The 21388-nt window shown below is 44.9% G+C and overlaps 1 protein-coding gene across 1 annotated transcript; it reads left to right on the plus strand.

Annotated features, from left to right (window-relative positions):
* The first annotated feature begins 395 nt into the window (after positions 1 to 395).
* LOC139750089 (uncharacterized) lies at positions 396 to 2095 on the plus strand. Its single transcript, XM_071664423.1, has one exon. The coding sequence runs from the start codon at positions 471 to 473 to the stop codon at positions 1329 to 1331; it is 861 nt and encodes a 286-aa protein (XP_071520524.1). The 5' UTR covers positions 396 to 470; the 3' UTR covers positions 1332 to 2095.
* Positions 2096 to 21388: the final 19293 nt, after the last annotated feature.

Raw genomic sequence — 21388 nt, forward strand, 5'->3', positions numbered from 1 at the left:
CATGATGAACTATTTATTAAAATACCACATTCCCGCCATCAACAAAATCTTGGCTCGGGCGCTTCTTTCTTGGCGGCGAGGCGGTCTGAAGGCGAGCCAGAATAATAGTGTCATTTCTATTCCGCGCATGTTGTCCGGGGCCGGTGTAATAACTTAGTTGTTGTAGCCTCTTACTCGGCCAGCTTCAGTTGGCATTATTGTCTCCCCAGCAGTCAGTGTGAGAGGTCGACATGATTCATTTGAGCACCACTGAATTCAAGAATGGAGGCCGGCAGTTAATGGGCTGGCAGTTGGCTGTGGGCGGGGCGAGGGACCGTTAGGGAGGAGCCAGCATCACCCTGGGACCAACGGCGGGACGCTTGCTGTGTGGGCTTCTTGTGGGCGGGGCCTCAGTAACCGACATTTAGAGAAGCGAGAGTGACGTTCATGTATCAGTCTGACGGTGACAGGTGAAGCGAGCACAGTTCATCATGATTCACGCGACAGGCATCCCGTTCTTCAACCCGCTGCTCAGTATGGGCGGCATGCCCTTTCCTTGGGCACTCCCGACCCAGGGCTCACCGCCTAGTTCACCTCCGTCGTCGCCAGTGTCCAATACTAGTGTGTGGCATCGTCCGCAGCCAGCGAGGGCGGCTTCCTTCACCATCGACGCCATCCTAGGCCGCCGTCAGCAGGAAGCGGAGCAAGGCGGTCGGGCGCTGGCACTGCGGCGGGAGGAGCGACTCTCCCGTCCCTCGCCGTACCCTGCCGTCAGCAGCGACCAGAGTGTCAACAACGGCGTCCACCCCTCTAACAATCCAGGGTCGTCAGCCAAGGCTAAAGTGAAGAGAGTGCGAACCATATTCACAGCGGAACAACTGGAGCGACTTGAGGCGGAGTTTGCCAGGCAGCAGTATATGGTGGGGCCTGAGCGCCTGTACCTCGCTGCGGCACTTAACCTGACGGAGGCGCAGGTCAAGGTGTGGTTCCAGAACCGACGAATCAAGTGGCGGAAGCAGTACATGGAACAGCAACACGCCAAGCTCGCCGGGAACCAGGATGCCTCAATACTCCCTGAGGGTGCTGACGAATCTCTTACCTCGACGGACGGCAGGACTTCGCCCCTCGCTGACATCCCCGCCTCCCCAGTCAGCCCGAACAGCACGGGAGAGCTACCAGACGAACAGCAGGAACCCCAGCAGAAGCAGCAACCGCACGACCAACAGACCAGCTTGCCCGCCCTCACCACTCCCTCATACCCGTCGTACTTGGCGGCGACGTTGACGGCGGCGTACGCCGACCAGCAGAGTGAACCGGCCGACCTGACTACCTCCAGCGGAAGAGCAAAATGAAGCGGGAGGCTGGTACACCCCCGTGACATCACCCTCGTCTCCGTGACACAGTGAAACGTGTGGAGCTCAGTCTGTTTGCCGCGCCGGCCGGTGTTGTCATGGCCGGCGGGGACGCTGCCGCGGCGCCGTCGGGTTCTTGCGGCGGTGGTGACGGAGGACGGGACCCGCGGCACCGCTCGCTAACACACCACACACTCATCATTCTGGTCTCCCCGCGACATGTGTGCTCTCTCTCTCTCTCTCTCCGGCCTCACGCCCCGAGTGTTCCAACACCTGGAGTATTCCCGGGAGATGAAGGAGTGACTCGGCGAGCCTATATGGCAATTCAAAATAGAAATTTTGAGCGCTCGGGCAGGAAGGCGTCGCGACCAAGCCTCACTCAGGGCGGGAACTCCTTACACACCACTGATGTCCTTGTACTGTGAAATGTCAAGTTCTCTGTCCACCTTGACCACTGTGTGATGCACACGTCATGGCCAGCCTAAACGATGTCACTAACTATGCATACGTCAGTTAGACGAGGAAAGTTACACTTGTTAGCGATGTATGTTTGGCTCTTCACAGCTCTCGAACATTCCAGACTTATTGCGTTCCTTCGAGAACCATGTGTGGGCGTGTATATGTATATATGTATGTATTTATGTACTTTTTTTTCCTCTATCGTTACATGTGTATCAGTCTAGGCTACTGTCTTTATGATTGTACTTTGACCTCTACTATAGATGATAATCTAGTCTTTATAATAAAATAATTAATATTTAAAATGAATTTTTATATACTCCTTTCTCTGCTGTCATTTAACATCACACATTAACAAAGACTTAGTCGATCTTGTAATACAAATGATACATATGGCTAACGGTAAGACAGTTTACTTTGCTGAATAAGACTTTGTAGAAACTGGAGGTTACTTATATTTGATAACCATAAAAAACTCACGATTCTTAAACTTTTAATTACATGCAACATCTTTAAAAAGGTTTACAGAAGCACGTAAAATGAAAATTAATTTTAAAGGAAAAACTTATTTAGGCATTAATAAGTCACTCTGAAATACATTAAATAATAAAGCCTAAAAAGCTTAATAATACAAACTTAGATACCTAACGCGATGAGGTTGATTTAACATGAGCCGGAAAACATTCGCTTATTTCTGATATTCCAGTCTTTCTAAAACTACATATACACAATATATATATATATATATATATATATATATATATATATATATATATATATATATATATATATATATATATATATATATATATATCTTTCATACTATTCGCCATTTCCCGCGATGGCGAGGTAGCGTTAAGAACAGAGGACTGGGCCTTTGAGAGAATATCCTCACCTGGCCCCATTCTCTGTTCCTTCTTTTGGAAATATATATATATATATATATATATATATATATATATATATATATATATATATATATGTATATATATATATATATATATATATCATTTATTTATGATTATTATAGAAACCCCTTTTTGATGATGAGTCTTGAGGTTACTGCAGAGGCCCCTGCAGCTAGAAGGCTGCGCTCCTTCCAGCTGCAGGGAAATGATGGACACCTCTGGAGTGAGATGTCCTTTGACAATGCTGTACTCCCAGTGATACAGCCACGCCAAAGGTGATTGGTCAATCTCGGTGTATCCTCTCGTGGGCCGAGCCTGGGAACCTCTCTCTCTCTGTCTCTGTCTCTCTCTCTCTCTCTCTCTCTCTCTCTCTCTCTCTCTCTCTCTCTCTCTCTCTCTCTGTTTAATGAATTACATCGACCAACTCCTAGCGGTGGATGAAAAGCTGGATTGACTGTGGACCGACTGCCGCAACCAGGATTCGAACCTATAAGCTCGACCCTGGGCGGCCCGTGAATGCGTCACGGTCAGGAATTCTAACCACTACATTCAAAGCTGATGCAACCAACACCTCATGAATGTCACACTACCCAGACTCACCTCATTAGCTGAAGTCTCCCTCATGCACGCCATTTACTTAGCCTCATACACACTGACACCATCCACTCACAACTCTCATATACACTGACACCATCCATGCATAGCTTCATAGAAATTAACATCATCCACACAGCCTCATAAACACGTATCGACACCATCCACTCAACCTCATAAACGCACATATTGACACTATCCACTCACAACCTCATACACGCACATATTTACATCATCCACTCACAACCTCATACACGCACATATTGACACCATCCACTCACAATCTCATGCACGCACATATTGACACCATCCACTCACAACCTCATGCACGCACATATTGACACCATCCACTCACAACCTCATGCACGCACATATTGACACCATCCACTCACAACCTCATACACGCACATATTGACACCATCCACTCACAACCTCATGCACGCATATATTGACACCATCCACTCACAACCTCATGCACGCACTTATTGACACCATCCACTCAACCTCATGCACGCACATATTGACACCATCCACTCACAACCTCATACACGCACATATTGACACCATCCACTCACAACCTCATACACGCACATATTTACACCATCCAAACACAACCTCATGCACGCATATATTGACACCATCCACTCACAACCTCATACACGCACATATTGACACCATCCACTCACAACCTCATGCACGCATATATTGACACCATCCACTCACAACCTCATACACGCACATATTGACACCATCCACTCACAACCTCATACACGCACATATTGACACCATCCACTCACAACCTCATACACGCACATATTGACACCATCCACTCACAACCTCATACACGCACATATTGACACCATCCACTCACAACCTCATACACGCACATATTGACACCATCCACTCACAACCTCATACACGCACATATTGACACCATCCACTCACAACCTCATGCACGCATATATTGACACCATCCACTCACAACCTCATACACGCACATATTGACACCATCCACTCACAACCTCATACACGCACATATTGACACCATCCACTCACAACCTCATACACGCACATATTGACACCATCCACTCACAACCTCATGCACGCACATATTGACACCATCCACTCACAACCTCATACACGCACATATTGACACCATCCACTCACAACCTCATACACGCACATATTGACACCATCCACTCACAACCTCATACACGCACATATTGACACCATCCACTCACAACCTCATACACGCACATATTGACACCATCCACTCACAACCTCATGCACGCACATATTGACACCATCCACTCACAACCTAATACACGCACATATTGACACCATCCACTCACAACCTCATACACGCACATATTGACACCATCCACTCACAACCTCATACACGCACATATTGACACCATCCACTCAAGAGTAATTCACATGTTTGGCCAACGCTGACAACAGATCAGGTGATTGCTCACTATGGGGGAGATATGAGCCCCTTCCCCCAGCACCACCACCACGGGATCCCACACTGGGTCTCACTCTTGGGTCCCCCACGGGGTTCCACACTGGGGTCTCACTCTTGGGTCCCCCACGGGGTTCCACACTGGGTCTCACTCTTGGGTCCCCCACGGGGTTCCACACTGGGGTCTCACTCTTGGTTCCCCCACGGGGTTCCACACTGGGGTCTCACTCTTGGGTCCCCCACGGGGTTCCACACTGGGTCTCACTCTTGGGTCCCCCACGGGGTTCCACACTAGGTCTCACTCTTGGGTCCCCCACGGGGTTCCACACTGGGGTCTCACTCTTGGTTCCCCCATGGGGTTCCACACTAGGTCTCACTCTTGGGTCCCCCACGGGGCTCCACACTGGGGTCTCACTCTTGGTTCCCCCATGGGGTCGGTCCGTCACGGGTCTTACCGTACTAGTGGTGACCGACGTAACATATGTACGTACCGAACAGAACAACAACTTTGGTATCCATTTTCTATGACCCACAGGTGACACTACACAAACATTATTGTGTCTAACTCACAACATATTGTATTTTTAGACTCCAGTCATGGAAAGAAAAAAAATAAGACTGAATAAATTATAAAAAGAGGGCTGAAAACAGAGAAAAGCAAAGAAAGAAAATAATATGAAAGAATTATTGAGGTGTATATGGAAAACTTGCCATTTATGATCAATTAAAGAGAAAGTAAAGCGTTCCAAAGCTAAGTGGTGTAGTGGCAGAGACACCACAACGGCCCACCTCTGAGCTGTGCTAGCGGCCACACAGTAATCATGGGACGCAGTGGCTTGCTAAGTATTCCGTAGTCTATCTAACGGTGGGAACAGCAACTGAAGTGATATCAACAGAATAGAGAGAGAGAGAGAGAGAGAGAGAGAGAGAGAGAGAGAGAGAGAGAGAGAGAGAGAGAGAGAGAGAACCAACACTATGGTCGTGGGGTAAGCGGGTCAAGTTCTAAAGTAAGATTGGAAGGTCGGTTTGCTTTGGCCTAGACTCCGCTAAGTATGCTTGCATAATATATATATATATATATATATATATATATATATATATATATATATATATATATATATATATATATATACAAAAGGATCACAGTTTTGCGCGTGATCAAGTATATATGGTCTTGGACAATCGCATGTTTACCAAATGGCGTCCTAGCTACGTCTTTTCGTTGTAAATCAACTAACTTATATTTCTCTCTTTTATCTCCCCTGATGATATATATATATATATATATATATATATATATATATATATATATATATATATATATATATATATATATATATATATATATATATTTGTGTGTGTGTGTTCGCGAAGCAGACACGTGACGATCACAGAATACTCTATGTTTACCCTATCACAAACCTTTTGAACCTATCATTCCACTGCTTAGGCTATTTGATGTAAAATTAGTGTTCTCTTATGTGAGTACTGTAAAGAAAATGTTGATTAAGAACAGCCCAAGTAATGACAATAGTAAACTTTACAGAATTCCTTGCAGAAGACATGCAGTTTGTTTTCTTGGGACAGACATGTAAAGAATTGAAATCTCTTGTAAGTCAACGTAAGTACTCTGTACGCACTGGTCAAAGTAATGACAATAGTAAACTTTACAGAATTCCTTGCAGAAGACATGCAGTTCGTTTTCTTGGAACAGACAGGTAAAGAATTGAAATCTCCTGTAAGTCAACGTAAGTTAGTACTCTGTACACACTGGTCAACGATCTAGTCTTCTGTTCGCTCACATGAATGAAAACTCGCACTCGAATGACTGGTCCAGAGCTTCTTCTGTCATAAAATGTAAAAGTTTTGTAAATAGAAATTTATTTGAATCTGCTCCTACACATCATACTGATGGTAAGAATATGAATGTTAGTATAGGGTTATTTAGCTTAGACAACGTCATCTTACATTTATTTCACAGTGACTTGAGCAAGAAGGTTAATGACCCGCCACACCCGTAGTGACCTGAGTAGTAAGGTCAGGTTTGGTTACCTAAGTGTCCTCTGACTCCACGTGGGTTACTATACCACCCTCACTGCCTGCTTCATTACCATGTAAGATGTGATCCTTGTAACATCTGCTGGTGTCTCTGTATATTTTCCTCCATCTGTGATTTGTTACTAATTGCTCCTGAAGATGTGTTGAAATACTAGAAAGCATATGTGCAAATTTTCCTGCTTTGATTTTCCCTCGTGGTCTACAAGTTCATATATTATATATATATATATATATATATATATATATATATATATATATATATATATATATATATATATATCATCTTTATCGATCTCTATTCTCTCATTCTCTCCATATGTCCAAACCATTTCAGCACACCCTTTTCAGCTCTGTCAACCACATTCTTTTTATTACCACATATCTCTCTTACCCTTTCATTACTTGATCAAACCACCTCACACCACATATTGTCCTCAAGCATCTCATTTCCAACACATCCACCCTCCTCCGTACATTCTCATCTATAACCTAAATGTCGCATCCTTATAACATTGTTGGTACTACTGCAATAATACCTTACTACTATATATAAAAAAAAAAAATACCAGTTTCTGCCCTTTCAAATAACGATCTCTTTTTCCACATTTTTTTTTTTTTTTACTGCTCCCACAACCTTCACCCCCTAACCCACCCTATGACTCACTCCAGCTTCCATTGTTCCATGTACTGCCATGTCCATTCCTAGGTATATGAAACGCCACTTCCTGCAGTTTTTCTCCATTCAAACTTACACCTTAGCTAACCTGTCCCTCAACCTTGTTAAACCTAATGATCTTTTGCTTTCACGTCTACTCTCAACTTTCTCCTTTCACACACTGCCAAACTCAGTCACCGACTCGTTGTGTGGAAAGTGAAATCGTATGATGAAGAGAAACACAAGTGTGATGAGGAACATTTTGTTTATTGGTTAACGTTTCGAAATGTTCTCCTTTCATCATCAAAATTTAGAAAATGAATGATAAAAATTTCAGACGAATACCAATACAGTAAAATCAATGGTAAAAATAAATAAAAAAAAAAAAACAGGTAATAATGAATGTATAAATCCAACGAAAACTATTCACCAAACCAAATATACCGTAACAAAAGCGACGGAGCATAAATTCGTGTACAGAGTTGAACGCTCTCTTACTCGAAATTTCAAATGTCTCTTTAGTTTGTCCGATACATATATGATGCCTGGCAGCCATCACATGTGTGCCTATATAAAACATGAGACGCCGCCTGTGAGAACATCTCTTCGTGCGATTTCAATTTCAATACTTCATTCCTTGATAGAAGAACGGGATCCTAGTCCTGTTGTTACTAGGCTTGACTTAAAGCGATATCTTTGAACTTAAATAAACCATTAATACTATCCTTGCTTTGGAACACGCGGACAGAATTTCGTAAATAATTATATTATTAAGCTAATCGTAACTTTGTTGGCCAGTAAAGTACAGAGGGAGAATGACCCACAGCTCTCGATCTACTGTTCTCGATCGTCCCATCTCCACAGGAACTAAAGTTCGCTCGCTTTTGTTACATTTATTAGGTTTTGTGAATAGTCCTACGAGATCTATATGTCGTAGTTATTATTTTGATGTTTTTAATTACATTTATCATACGATTTACATCTGGTACTGTACGAGATTTTTTCTTCTTAGGGTTCTGATGATGAAACGAATTGAAACGTTTACCAGTAAAGATGTCCCCATTTACACTAGTGTTTCTATCTCTCTCTCTCTCTCTCTCTCTCTCTCTCTCTCTCTCTCTCTCTCTCTCTCTCTCTCTCTCTATATATATATATATATATATATATATATATATATATATATATGTGTGTCTGTGTGTGTGTGTGTGTGTGTGTGTGTGTGTGTGTGTGTGTGTGTGTGTGTGTATGTGTGTGTGTGTGCATGTGTGTGTGTGTGTGTGTGTGTGTGTGTGTGTGTGTGTGTGTGTGTGTGTGTTCCTCGTGCGTTTCCGCATTTCTGGGCCAATCATCACCAAAGCCGACCCAGCGGTACAGGCTGACATGAGGTCGGTTATGGTTTCGGGGTCAGGGAGCTGGGGGGCGCGAGGCGACGCGGGCGATGATGATTGGGGCTTGGAACCCCCCCGGCCTACCTCACCTCCGCGGGAGCTCCACACACACAGACGAACCTCACCAACCCTACTAAATATCACCCTTCCTCACTTCATGACCGTTGACCAACGGACGAATCGCAGTCATACCGTATGACACGAGTAGGTCATGGATTGCGGGGGGACGATGTGGGGGGAAAACTATAAAATTCTTTAATTTTTTTTCAGTGAACGTTCTTTGAAGGTTGTGTTGCTGTACCGAGATCAAGAAATGGTCGTTTGTGTTGCGAACGAGTTCTTATCTCACCCGTCCAACGGACGGTTACTCCAGCTATATATTTCTATATCTATCTATCTATCCATATCTATCTATTCAACACACACACACACACACAACCCACATTTCTGCACCAGGGGGTCCCCTCTATGGAGCTAATAAGAATGCTCAGGTAGTCAGCCACGTCCACTGAACAGGACCACCAGTCATATATTGTGGCGGTGTCATGTTGTATCTTTCATGATAACATTATGTGGCATTACCACTTCCTACACTACTGCAGGACAGTTGTATACTTGGGTATAACATCAAAATACAATGATAATCCTGTAATAAAAAAAAAATATAAGCTATGCATAACTTCGAGAGTACAAAATATCACATACAAAATGACCAATTCATCACGTAACCTAGAAGAGAATGAATGATGTTGTAGGACGTAAAAAATCATGAATACAAATCTGGTTTTCTTTTAATTTGCGTTTGGTTAAGACTTTACACAGAGGGCATTATCAACACCTGCTGCAGACGTCCACACACCGACCACAGACACACGGGAGGTAGTAAACCAGGCGGGTGTTACCGTCAGGGTGACGCCACGCGGAGCGACAAGAGTATGTAGGGGGAGGCGCGGAATATTAAGCCAGGAGGGAGCGGTGGATACATGTGTGGGAGATGGTCAGACACGGACGGGTGCAGACATGGATGGGTAGAGACACGGACGGATACAGACAAGGACGGATATAGACATGGACGGATACAGACAAGGATGGATACAGACATGGACGGGTGCAGTCACGGACGGGTATAGACACGGACGGATACAGACACGGACGGGTGCAGACACGGATGGGTACAGACATGGACGGATACAGACACAGACGGTAGAGCCACGAACATCCCGTGGGAGGGAGGGGAGGGGGAGGTGGCCATATCGTGTGGGTAAATCAGGCAGTACGTGGTAGGTTGTATCACCGCACATGTTCTTGTACGCAAATATGATCATTAACCTTTCGTATCGTTATTAGTGTTAACGATTGTTCACTACACTGGGTCATGTATCAAACACACACCTCAGTGTATATGTCATTCATACTGTATATGTAATTTGTTTTGTGTATATGTTGTAGTTATTGTTAACGAGATGTTCTGTATGACTTATTCTGTCCTTGTTTTGTATTATAGAGATGTTGTTACCTATGTTGCTGTCTGTATCACTGTATTATTCTGTAATCATGTATTTCATGTATCCCAGACCTCCCTCCTCACCACTGGGACGGGAAGGGGGACACTTTGGGACCCTGGGACCCTGGGACCCACAAGAGCCCACCTACCACCCTGCTATGCCCATGTACTGTACCCACTGTACACTCTGTACTGCCCTCCACCTACATATGTGCCCTTTACCCATACTATCACAGAAATGCTCATTCTATGTAAATCAAGACAATATACATTTCAAATTGAATATAAATTAAAAAGACAACGTTGAACCAGCTGAGGACACCATGTCGGTGATCAGTGCCTCCATACATCACTTTACTAATCTTTCGTATACAGCTTTTTACTTTAAAAGTATCTATTGTCTAGATAAACAAAGTATTTCAACGATAGTATGGGTGAAGTGCACATATGTAGGGGGGGTAGGTTGTGGCCACCAGTACAGAGCGTACAGTGGGTACAGTACATGGGCATAGGATGGTGACAGGTGGGCCCGAGTGGGGACTCAGGGACCCTCAGGGAGTCCCACTCCGGTCCGAGTGGTGAGGAGGGAGCTCTGGGATTACAGCAAATACATGATATATAATTACAGGATAGTACAGTGATACAGACAATAACATACGTAACAACATTTGGTGATCCAAACCAAGATCACAACATGTTATCAATGTACAGACCATCAACAGTTCTCAATGGGACTACGGCCATCCCCTCTCCCAGCCAGGTGTGTGTGTGTGTGTGTGTGTGTGTGTGTGTGTGTGTGTGTGTGTGTGTGTGTGTGGCGGCTGGCAGTGCGGTCAGCCGTGGATCATGTCCTGCGGTTGTGGTGTCTACCGCAAGCGGCACCTTACACCTTCCCGGCCGCAGCCCCCGCCAGCCAGCCACACCTGCACCTCCCTGCATTCCCGCTGCCCACACACACACACACACACACACACACACACACACACACCTGTCACTTCAGCCCAGGATAGACAGATGACCTAAAACTAGTGATTTCAGGCCATAGAATCTGTGGTAACGAGTTACTCTGTGGCTCTGTTACCGACACTGATATCTCACATTGACTAGACCATGAACTAAACCCTAACAACATGTTACAGGATAACATACAACCATCAATAACATTTTGTATCCTGTAGATCATGAGTTTATGAGATGAAATACTCTGATCCTATTTGTTAATATGTGTGTATATTTCCTTGTATTTTTGTATTACTGTACCTCTGTATTATGTATATGTATACATTCTCTTGTCCCATGCTCATCCTGTGAGCGGTAGCGCAAAAGGATGACAAGAGGCCACAAAAGGTCTTGGCCAGACACACCCCAGTGGTCTGATGACCGTTACATATACTGTAACAAAAAAAAAAAAAATGGGTCGTTACATAAGCGTCAACACATAGTCTTCCAGACGGTAAAACTTGATCGACGAGATGCAAAAAAAAAAAAAAAAAAAGTGGACACAATCGTAGAACTTGAGACAACTTGTTATGATGACTGCTTCCCTATGTCCACGGGATGAGAACCTTTGGTTCCCTAGTTCGTACATGGCCTCGCCTGTCACCCGCCTACCTTGAAGTACACAGCCCAGCGGCTCGCTCTGTGCTTGCCTCCACCTACCTCCATCTATGGGTGCTTCACCCATAATGTCGAAGTTGTGATTTGTCTGTGTACAACTGATAAACAAATACTCATAATTGAAATTAAGAGACCTTACACACACACACACACACACACACACACACACACACACACACACACACACACACACACACACGCTATGAGAATGAAGCCTGTTTTAGACAAGTGGGAAAATTGGTTAGACTGGACATTTTTGGACTAACAGAAAGCATTTGACACTGTCATATAAGAGGTTCATAAAGAAGCTGGATCTTTAGGCGGGAACAAAGAGAAAACTCATTCGATGAACAGAAAGTTACTTCAGTGGAAGAGCACAAAGAACGTGCATCAGAATAACCTTCTTGAAACGGACTGGGGGTCACAGTGGCGTGCAGCAGGGTTCGATCTTGGGACCATTGCTCTTCCTGTTCTATGTAAACATCATAAGGGATCAAACATCACATTAAGGAACTCACAAGAGAAAGTTACTGATAAAGCTGAGGGACATTGTAAGTGAGGAGATGAATACGGTTTCACAGTCTATTACCATTCGAAGACCCTGAGTTACCACTAGTGCCACCTGGGGAAGACCCTGAGTTACCACTAGTGCCACCTGGGGAAGACCCTGAGTTACCACTAGTGCCACCTGGGGAAGACCCTGAGTTACCACTAGTGCCACCTGGGGAAGACCCTGAGTTACCACTAGTGCCACCTGGGGAAGACCCTGAGTTACCACTAGTGCCACCTGGGGAAGACCCTGAGTTACCACTAGTGCCACCTGGGGAAGACCCTGAGTTACCACTAGTGCCACCTGGGGAAGACCCTGAGTTACCACTAGTGCCACCTGGGGAAGACCCTGAGTTACCACTAGTGCCACCTGGGGAAGACCCTGAGTTACCACTAGTGCCACCTGGGGAAGACCCTGAGTTACCACTAGTGCCACCTGGGGAAGACCCTGAGTTACCACTAGTGCCACCTGGGGAAGACCCTGAGTTGCCACTAGTGCCACCTGGGGAAGACCCTGAGTTACCACTAGTGCCACCTGGGGAAGACCCTGAGTTGCCACTAGTGCCACCTGGTGAAGACCCTGAGTTACCACTAGTGCCACCTGGGGAAGACCCTGAGTTACCACTAGTGCCACCTGGGGAAGACCCTGAGTTACCACTAGTGCCACCTGGGGAAGACCCTGAGGTACCACTAGTGCCACCTGGGGAAGACCCAGAGGTAAAACCTTTATTCGTCCAAGCACACAAAGCATTGACTGCGGTGGTAGGTGGAGGCCAGCACAGAGCGTACAGTGGGTACAATAAATCGACACGGGAGGGTGACAGGTGTGGGTCCAAGTGGGGGGTACAGGTGGAGGTCCTTGTCCCATCATTACTGATGTTGGTATAACACATAATAGGACAACATAAGATATCTGATCCCTGGGGATGGGGGAGAGAGAATACTTCCCACGTATTCCCTGCGTGTCGTAGAAGGCGACTAAAAGGGGAGGGAGCGGAGGGGCTGGAAATCCTCCCCCCCCCTTCTCATTTTTTTGATTTTCTAAAAAAAGGAACAGAGAGGGGGGCCAAGTGAGGATATTCCCTCAAAGGCTCAGTTCTCTTTTCTTAACGATACCTTGCTGACGCGGGAAACGGCGAATAGTATGAAAAAAGAGAAAAAATCTATCTATCTATCTATCTATCTATCTATCTATCTATCTATCTATCTATATATATATATATATATATATATATATATATATATATATATTCTGACGAAGATAGCAACTACAAGAGATGGTCAAAATACATCCAATACAACATATACAACATACACAATGTATTTACGCTGGGTATGACACACACATAAAGTCTGACGGTGCATCAGACACACAGTGTATAATCTACAGGCTTCAGGACATTGAAAATAAAACATACGACGAAATACTGACGCTTACGTTAACACTTTAAACGATGCAGGACTGAACTCAGCAGGACGTCGTCAGCGGGCGTCCTTTGACAGCACCAGTGTCTATGATGTGATACACAAAAGATCCCGATACCTCAAGTTTACGACACCCTGACACCACAGACTCTAAGGAGCAGGTGTAGCACTGATGGCAACACCTGGTATGCTCAAGGGTCGTGACTTCTCGCCACTTGCCACAGGGTTTTCATCCTGACATCCACAGTTATCACACTGCCTGGTACAGTGTAATGTCCCTCCCAATACTAAGGTTCCTCGGGCCCTCAGCGGTCATAATACTGGCCACTACAGCTCCCAGGTCGTTCACCATCTCCTCTGGCGGTGGGTCAGTCCAGGCGGGGCGTTGTGATGCACACGGTGTGGACTCGGTCACTGGTTAGACCCAAGGCTGGCGGGAGGGCCTGGAGCAGACCAGCGTGATAGCAATGTTATCATTAACTTGGGTTCCTGACGTTTGTACCAGCACCTGCAGGTTAGCCATGAAAACTGGATGTTTACTGTAGTATTATGAGTGTCAGGAGGCGGATGGAGTAGCGTTTCCAGCAGGGCAATGTGGCTTAGGGGCGTTCCGAGAACAGATTTGCATTCAGAGGATTAAATATCGTCTCCACTTTTTTTTTAGACCCCTCTGACTTTATATATGAGGAAGAAAGTGTGTTACCGTATGAAGCTTGTGTGTGTGTGTGTGTGTGTGTGTGTGTGTGTGTGTGTGTGTGTGTGTGTGTGACTACAATTTGTGTGTCACAGGGAGAGAGTTGTACACTCGTGTTGCCCTCGTCTCTGAACCTTGTACATATGTACCATGTCTTTACTCCTGTGTGTACACACACACACACACACACACACACACACACACGTACACCCCCTTGTGTGTGTGTGTGTGTGTGTGTGTGTGTGTGTGTGTACGGGGGGAGGGCATTGCGCATGGTGGGGTGGAGGGTGCCAATACACTGGCACTTATAATACAGCCGGAGCCACTCGGGAACAAATTAAACACGATTAATATAAAGTTCACGAACTCGCGGCAACGGTGCATCTTCCATGAAGCTGTTTCATTAACGCCGGTTTAATTAATGGCAGCGAGAGCTAATGAGTCTTGGAGGGGGCGGGGGCGTTCAGGCTTGGGGGCGGTGGGAAAGGGAGAGAGGGGAGGGTGGTTGGCGGTGGTGGGAGGAAGGAAGTGGGTGGGAGGTGGAGGGGGAGGGAGGGCCCGGCCGTCACATCAGAGAGAGAGAGAGAGAGAGAGAGAGAGAGAGAGAGAGAGAGAGAGAGAGAGAGAGAGAGAGAGAGAGAGAGAGGGAGGGAACGTGTCTACCTCACTCTGTTTCACTGACTCTGTGTTCCATATATCACCTCTCTGCCAGCGAGCCTCTAACTTCCCTCACTCTACTTATCTCCACCACTACCGCACCTCCCTCACTTGAATTCTACTGAGTGTATTACACACTATCACCACCACCACCACCCGCTGGGTGTGGACACCCCAGGCTAGGCGCGTACCTGGGCCCCAGCATCACCGGTACACCAGACTGGGTCGGTACCTGGGCCCCAGCATCACCGGTACACCAGACAGGGCCGGTACCTGGGCCCCAGCATCACCGGTACACCAGACTGGGTCGGTACCTGGGCCCCAGCATCACCGGTACACCAGGCTGTGCTGGGTATGCTCAACATGGCTGTGTCTAACTTTGACAACACATTGCTCAGGCAGGACCTCCTCTCGTCCCTCCTAAGTGACTCCCTCCCACTGCACTACCCTCAGTCCTGACTACCAGCTGTGTAAGCCCTTGACTACCAGCTGCGTCAGCCGTGACTACCAGCTGCGTCAGCCGGGGGGGGGGGGGGGGGGCCAGGTGTGGGCTCGTGTCAGGGTGGCGGGGGGAGGGTTGCTGGACACCACAGGGACGAGGAGCAAGTATACGTGCCTTTTAGAGCTGAGTTTTGTCCTGATGCAGGGAACACACACATATATGTGGTCAAGATTTCCCGCCATTTCATTCCACCAATCAGGTTAGCACGAGGATCACTTGTGATCATTAACCTACACAGCATAAGATCTTGTGATCATTAACCTACACAGCATAAGATCTTGTGATCATTAACCTACACAGCATAAGATCCTGTGATCATTAACCTACACAGAATAAGATCTTGTGATCATTAACCTACACAGCATAAGATCTTGTGATCATTAACCTACACAGCATAAGATCTTGTAATCATTAACCTACACAGAATAAGATCTTGTGATCATTAACCTACACAGAATAAGATCTTGTGATCATTAACCTACACAGAATAAGATCTTGTGATCATTAACCTACACAGAATAAGATCTTGTGATCATTAACCTACACAGAATAAGATCTTGTGATCATTAACCTACACAGCATAAGATCTTGTGATCATTAACCTACACAGAATAAGATCTTGTGATCATTAACCTACACAGAATAAGATCTTGTGATCATTAACCTACACAGAATAAGATCTTGTGATCATTAACCTACACAGAATAAGATCTTGTGATCATTAACCTACACAGAATAAGATCTTGTGATCATTAACCTACACAGCATAAGATCTTGTGATCATTAACCTACACAGAATAAGATCTTGTGATCATTAACCTACACAGAATAAGATCTTGTGATCATTAACCTACACAGAATAAGATCAATCACAAGAATCCCTTTTATATCCCAGGAATTTAAGGCCATTTTCTAGTCGGCCGAAGGTTAAGTGCGATCGGAACTTCTTTAAGGTTAGAGAAGTCATTTGTTTCCAGTACGTGGTTTCCCTTGAGTCTGCGCTTCCTAGCGATGGATCCAGGTTCTTATCAACCATAACCAGAAGAGAAAGAAAGGTAACGACTGGCTTCAGACACTTCCAACAGACCGTGAGAAAAGGCAAGTCTCTGGTGTTCAATCTTCAGCACTCAGCTCTTTGACGACCAACCTCCCCGACACCATCATCATACCCAAATGTTTATGAACGATGATCGCACAACACCTTCACGTGAATTCCCAGCCACACGGGTCATTTCCATAAATGGCCGAGTAAGAGAAAGGTAGCAAGGAAGGGAGCTGTGGTTTCGGTGCATTACACAGAGTGAGTGTGAACCAAATGTTGCCTTTTCTGTCTGTTGAAGGCAAGAACCAAGAATTTCTTTGTAACTACTTTCGACAAGAACATCGTCAAATCAACTTCTCCTGGAGACGTTATCAGAACTAATTTGACAAGAATAAATCCCCGACTCTTGCATTCAGTTTTCGTTGCTGATTTTTTCCATTGGTCACTATAGACAACACCCATCTTAAGTGCCGGTTCTCCACGACTTAGTTCCCAACCTGGGCCACAGTTGGCTTACCAGAGGCATCTGACTGAAGACCGTCGTGACCAGAGGTCATCCTCAGGAACTCTCATGACCTCATTTCAACTCCCATGGCCCATCTTGTTACTGTGGTACACTAGGCGGGCACCATCGTCGCACATGATCAGAACACAGTCATGAACACAGACTCCTCCTTCGTGCAAAAGTTTTACGACGCTCTGATGCTCAGGTTTGGTGAATATCCATACTGTCTCAGAGGCCAAAGGTCTTCAAGTTTCTAAAGGAAAAAAAAAAAAAAACCACTCCGTTAGTGATATTGCAACCATCTATTATCCAAAAGTTCATCTTTGTGATACACACAACGCAGACTCCTGACTTAATATGTTATTCAGAGTCGGCAAAACTTGTTTTAGTCAAACAGGTCTTACATGTTATAATGTTTTTTGTTTTTTCTTTGGATTCATTTGCTCTTCACTTTGTTTGTTCCACGTATACACAACTCTCTGATTTTCATATTATCATTTCGAAGGTAACCTCTGAATGATAACACTCCTTATCAAGACCTGGCGTTGCTTGAGATATGAAATGGGTTAAAGAGATAGTGAGGTGACGACGGAAGAGATAAAATATCTAATCTTCGTCCAAACTTGGTTCGTCAATGACCACACAATAATCAAATGACAGAGTTTGCCCAGTCTCATGCAGTCCATCTACAGGCGGGGAAGCACAAGCAGCGAGTTCTTGCAAGCAGGAATCAAATATCAATAGAAGAGAGTGAAGAAGCAAACAGTGTGGCTTAGGGGTAAGTGGGTCAAATTTTCAGGCCAGACTGACAAAGATCAGATAGCTCTGGACTCGACACCGTCAAATACGTAAAGCTTGAGCCTCCCCTGATTTGAGAGCAGTGCTCCAGCCAAGAAAGAGATCAGCATAAGAGTATTCGTCATCTGAAACAGGATTGCAAAGTTTCTTGAAGGCAAACTTGGCTGTATGTGTAAAGTGGTTTTACGAGAGACATGAAGATAGGGTAGTACCAGTGATGGTTATTAATGAGTCATATAGTGGAATGACAGAGCCATTAATGGAGATGGGTACGTTGTGTATCTCTACGGGATGATAACCAGGCATTACTAAGATATGGACGGATATCCCAAGCTGATCTTATCCAGTAAAAACCACACTGATGATTAGAAAGATCAAGAGACTCATGATGCTTTGAGTTAATGACAGTTCAAGATAGATCAACATGATGCTTTCAGTTAATGAGAGTTCAAGAAAGATTAAGAGACTCATGATGCTTTGAGTTAATGAGAGTTCAAGAGAGATCCATGGCCTTTATAAACAGTAGATCGCGAAGCAACAACGCGGGTATATGGAAGGATTACAACAGTCACACATTTGGTAGACAGGCTGAGCAGACGCAGGCTTCCAAGAAAAAGGAAATAGTTTTGTTTTTTAAGCACATTAGTAAGAGATGCGATAACGGGGGAGGAAATATCAGAGTCATCCAAGATGGAGTTATTGGCGGAAGGAAGGGAGAGGCTGTCGCACTTTCTGTAGTTACAGGAACGCTTCTCTCTACGAATAACGTATAACTTCAGGCGGAAGTAAGTGGAAGAAGAAGGAAGGAGAGCTTTTCCACGTTCGTCACCTCACTGGCTTCAGAACAAGAATAGTTGGACTACGGACTGGAAGAGGAGGTGGTCTTAGATTAGGAGAGGATATGTGCTTCCATGCCCACAACAACAACCTCTGCTACATGCTCGCCAGACGCGGAGGTATCACTAGGGATAAGGACAGAGACGTATCTAAGACAAAAAATTAAGTTCTGCAAGTTAGTCCAGTCATCGCTATAGCAGCGCCATGATACATACTCTTATCATGGACAGCCGGAGGATGAAAAAGGGGCGTTCGTGAAGATATTCTGCCTCGCATCCTTCACCGTAGTCCGTTTCCTTACTAATCCTAAGTGACTTCGTCTGTTCTGACTACGATGGACTTTTTTTTTTCTCAACAGCTTCCTGTGGATCTCTATACAATTATGTCGTCCCGTGTCCGTTCTTCTTCCAGTGGGTTGAAGGCTTCCTTCTTCATAGCTCAGTTTGCTTAATACTGGTGCTATTCTTCTAGCACTCCTTTGCACCCTTTCCAGTAGGTCCATATGGCTCCCTCAGGTGAGATCAGAAGTGGTGAGGCGTTTTCCAGGTCTGGTGAAATATACGTCTTCCAGATCTTGCCAAACATTTCACTGTCTATATATTTGTGGTCAGTTCTGACATCAATCGAAATACAATTTGCTTCCCCCACGATCTTTCTTCCTAGGTGTTGTGGTAAAAGTGTCGAGATGTTAACTACAGATTCTCTTTCGCAATATGTCTCTTGCTGTCTCTTGCCTTCATTATGGGAGTCATAATTTGGTCTATTCAAACCCGCTCTCACCTTCAAGACTTTGGCAATATCCTGGGTTAAATATAATTGGCAATATCCTGGGTTAAACATAATTGGCAATTTGTTGCATTTTGACTAAATCTTTCCTTAATATTTCTCACCCCGTGTTGCTTCAAAATCCCCTCATGATTTTGGCATTATCAGCAAACATATTTAGGTACGATTCTGCTTCGTCTGGCAAATCATTTGGATCAGAACGAGTAATGGCCCCCAAAACTGAGCCCTAAGGGACCTCACCTGTCAGACTCCCCTGACGTGAGTTCTCCGTCACCGCCCAGTTACGGAGCTGTCAGTCCATGTAAGCAGCCCTCCTCTGACGCCGGCTGGAACGTCTAGCTCCATCATCAGTCTGATGTAGGAGACAGCGTCCAAGGCTTTCTGGCAGTTCCAACAATACACACGCCACCCATCCATCATTTTCTTCTAGAGCGTTGCATACAATATCATAGGGATCGAAGAGCTTTCTCACGCAAAGGGTCTCCTTTCTGAAGACTCAACCCTTTCATTTACAATTACTTCTACGTCTTTAACGCTTCACAAATTTTCTTTCCTGTCGACCCTTTACAAGGTGTAAACCATTACTTTATATATGTATCTTTCTATGACTTAGCTATTCGAACGTCTCTCTTTTCATCTTTGCTTATAACACTGTCTATGAATCATATCTTTGTCGGATACCAGTGGATAGAGATAAAACATATCTCTCATCTAGCGAGGTCCCATCTGCTACCACCTTCATCCATTCCCTCATTCACATGGTATGTTCTGTTCTGCTGCCTTTTTCTAACAGAATCTCATCGTTTATTTTTGCCAACTGTCTTAGCAAAGTTCAGAAATACAGCATCTAGACGTGTGTGTGTGTGTGTGTGTGTGTGTGTGTGTGTGTGTGTGTGTGTGTGTGTGTGTGTGTGTGTGTGCACGTAGAATTATTAATGGATAACTTTGGATAACTGATGTTTGAGCAGCCACCTATTGACAGATTAATACTGAGAGAATTAGAGAACACAAAAAAGGAGATTAATAATAACTCTAACTATGCTGTCGTATTCAATTCTATGTGTATTAGAGAAAACTTGCATCCAGCTTACAACACTGATATATATATATATATATATATATATATATATATATATATATATATATATATATATATATATATATAATATATATGGTGCATTTGCAGTTGCGTTTGTGTACTTATGCATGGAACGAATCCATGGTGACCTTCACCAATGTATCTGTCGTTTGATTTGGCGTTTTGAGTATGTAATTCTCTATCTCAGAGAGAGAGAGACAGATAGATAGATAGATAGAGAGAATGAGAGAGAGAGAGAGAGAGAGAGAGAGAGAGAGAGAGAGAGAGAGAGAGAGAGAGAGAGAGAGAGAGAGAGAGAGAGAGCCACGCGTCAGCAGCCGTTGCGTTGACGATGCTAATGAAAATTCAGGTTCTCTCTTTTTTTTTTGCCCCCACTCCCTCCCTCCCTCCTCCTCCTCCTCCTCCTCTCCTTCCTTCACTCCCCCTGGCCGGAGGCGGACACTGCCACCTACAACAATGGCTAATTTAATGCCACATCAGCGAGGGCGGGGTAATACGGCTCCTTCACTAGCTCC

This window comes from Panulirus ornatus, chromosome 9 (genome assembly GCF_036320965.1).
Source record: "Panulirus ornatus isolate Po-2019 chromosome 9, ASM3632096v1, whole genome shotgun sequence".
NCBI classification, from domain to species: Eukaryota; Metazoa; Arthropoda; class Malacostraca; order Decapoda; family Palinuridae; genus Panulirus; species Panulirus ornatus.

Coding starts and splice junctions, on each gene's coding strand:
- LOC139750089 (XM_071664423.1), top strand. CDS start 471: ATGATTCACGCGACAGGCATCCCGTTCTTCAACCCGCTGCTCAGTATG.